The 2,887-nt window shown below is 48.0% G+C and overlaps 1 protein-coding gene across 1 annotated transcript; it reads left to right on the forward strand.

The window, feature by feature from the left end:
* Positions 1–316: 316 nt before the first annotated feature.
* On the forward strand, positions 317–1,606 carry LOC119382016 (uncharacterized). The gene has a single exon (XM_037649757.2). It carries the CDS (start codon positions 317–319, stop codon positions 1,604–1,606), a length of 1,290 nt encoding a protein of 429 aa, XP_037505685.2.
* Positions 1,607–2,887: the final 1,281 nt, after the last annotated feature.

Consider the following 2,887-nt stretch of genomic DNA (forward strand, 5'->3'; position numbering starts at 1 on the left):
GATCTTTGTAATGGGTTGGAAGCATTTCACAACCTACTCGTTGCGCAATTCGCATTGTGTGACGCCTCGTTACAGAATTCGTGTTGTGTGACGCTTGGTGCTTATTTTACTCTTCTACCACGCTATATTGCATATGCTAATGTGGTTCGTTCCCGACACGAAGCCTGTATAGGACCTTTTTGCAAAGCAGTTTCAAGCACCGGCATGGCTCAGTCCGTCGTCGGACCGAACGACGGACCCACTACGCTATAAAGCATTGTAATTTTACTGAGGCATTGTAATTTTACCGACGACGGACCGAACGGTCGCGTTTTTCATGTTCTCCGCCTCAAAGGATCTATCGGCCTTGAGCCGAGGTGCTGCTCAGGCTTCAGCCAGCAGTAATGACTACCGTGTTGTGCTGCCCCGCCTTCCTACCGGTAAGCTGGTTGTGGACTCCGTTTTTCTGCACGCGGACTTGGCTGGTCGCCCTTACCGTGCTCAAGACTTCAGAGATGCTCTTCGGAACATTATCGACCTAAAGGAAATCAGCTCCATAGGTCAGTTCCAAATGTCGCACGTATGGATGGTGACGTGCAAGTCAACAATTTCGAAAACAAAGTTAGTCACACGTGGTGAATTTCTTGTCAAGAGCCGTCGATGCCTTGTGGTTGACCCGGAACCCACAGAAGTAAAGATGAAGCTCCTGTGGCTTCCTGAGCACTTAGAAGACACCTACATTCGAGATGCCCTGCATGTTTTCGGGAAGATCAAGTCAATATCAATAGAAAGCTGGAAAGTAGCGGACATGGAGCAAATGCGGACTCTAAATCGTGATGTTGTATTGTCCCTTGCCGATGGAATCCGAGTGGGTGACATTCCACATCTCCTGACAGTCTGCGGAGTTCAAAGTCTTGTCCTCATTCCTGGGCGGCCACCACTTTGTCTTCGCTGTAATAAGGTAGGGCACATTCGTCGTAACTGCAGGACTCCTCGCTGCGACGACTGTCGACGCTTTGGTCATTCAGCTGAGGAATGTGTCATGACTTACGCCAACAAACTACGACAACGTACGCAGCAACCAGATGAGAACTTGCAAGAGCATATCATGGATGCCACAGAAGTTCTCGACGCGACGGGAGACACTTCGTCAAGCACAGATGCTACAGGATTAAGCAGAACGCCTACTGAAGACGCAAAGAAAACAACAGTCGATGCGTCCGAGGAAGCTGTGGTAAACGAAGAACCGAGTGGACCATGCAAGCAGTTGGACCAAATTTGTCCTGACCAGCCTGTTAAGGAACAGGCCGTACCTTCGGAGACTTCCAGTGAAGAGGCACCAGATAAGAGCGCCTCAGTTCCGCAGCAGCCGTTTCATCCTGCCTCGGTCTCGGAAGACGACATGCATGTTTCTGTGGATGCGGCAATCCCCAAGCGCCGCGCGACGTACAGCTCCGATTCAAGCAAGGAGAGCGACACAACGAGTGTGAATCGGAAGGTGCGCCGTCGCCGAACATCGAAACACAACGGAAATTGTCGGCGGTCGCGATCGAGGAGGCCTGGTGGGGGTTCAAGAGAAGCCTCACCGTCGGCGGTGACCTATAGAAGTGATCCCAAGGGACAGTAAGCATACTGTTGGTAGACATCATGGCGCAGTCCGAGCGACTCACTTTTGCAACATTGAATGTTCGTGGCCTTAGGTCTTTCCAGAAACAGGCTCAGCTCCGCAGGCTTTTTACAAGGAAACGACTCGATTTTGTCGCCATCCAGGAGACAAAGATCGAGAGTGACGAAGACACTGAGAAGGCCCTACGGCCCTTCCTGTCCGACTATAACGTTTGCGTTTCACACGCAAAGGGTCTGTCTGCGGGCTGCTGGTTGTTTCTGAGAAAGAGTCTACCCTGTACAGCAGTTACTACTCACGTTGACAGTGAAGGCAGGTACATATGCTGCGATTTTGTGTTGCATGGAGTGCCGTCGCGTATTATCAACTTGTATGCATTCAATGAGATTTCAAAACGGGTTCAGTTATTTGAAGATATGTCCAAACTAATTAACTGTGATTATTTCACTGTACTAGTGGGCGACTTTAACTGTGTATGCAATCCTAGTGATCGCAACAATCCTAATAGTCACCGAGACAGGAGTGGTGAAGTTTTAAGTGGTATTATAGATAATGCAGGGCTCATTGACATCGGTACTTTCGGTCAAATAACTGCGTATACTCGACTTCAGGGAAGCTCTTCTGCTCGCCTTGATCGAATTTACGTATCTTCATCACTCCTACCCCGGGAACTTTCGTGCAGCACTGAGCCAGTTTCATTTTCGGATCACTGTATTGTTATCGCAAAAATTGGTGCAAGCCGCCGAAATCACTTCCGACCACAGTGGGCACTTTGGAAGATGAACTCGGACCTCCTAAACGATCAGGAATTCGTTAATAGAGTTAAAGAGGCAGTGAGAAATTCTTTTTCTAAAGGATTACATGTATTCGCTGCTTGGGAGCTTTTTAAGCAGGAGGTTCGTGCACTAGCTATAGAATGTGGATCTGTCAAATCGTACTATCGAAAGAACGAGGAAAAGAGATTATTTGAAAGTCTATGTAACCTTTACGAGATTGAATGCGAAAAACCAGGCGCATACATTAATGAAATAGAAAGCATTAAATGCCAGCTACAAAATTATGATGCTGCTCGCTACAGAGGTGCACGTATTCGATCTCGGAACAGCAGGACTTTGAATTCTGAGCTACAGACACGTCAAGCTTTACTTGATGAGCGGCGCCACGCAATGTCCAAGTTTATTCCAGATCTGATTTCTAACGGTGCTGTTCTAACAGATACAGTAGACATTATCTTGCAATTCGAAAGGTACTACAAGGTGTTGTTTAGTGCTCTTCCTGATGACC

This window comes from Rhipicephalus sanguineus, chromosome 2, assembly GCF_013339695.2.
Source record: "Rhipicephalus sanguineus isolate Rsan-2018 chromosome 2, BIME_Rsan_1.4, whole genome shotgun sequence".
Taxonomy (NCBI): domain Eukaryota; kingdom Metazoa; phylum Arthropoda; class Arachnida; order Ixodida; family Ixodidae; genus Rhipicephalus; species Rhipicephalus sanguineus.

Excerpts from the sequence above, each read along its gene's own strand:
- LOC119382016 (XM_037649757.2), top strand. The coding sequence starts at position 317 with ATGTTCTCCGCCTCAAAGGATCTATCGGCCTTGAGCCGAGGTGCTGCT.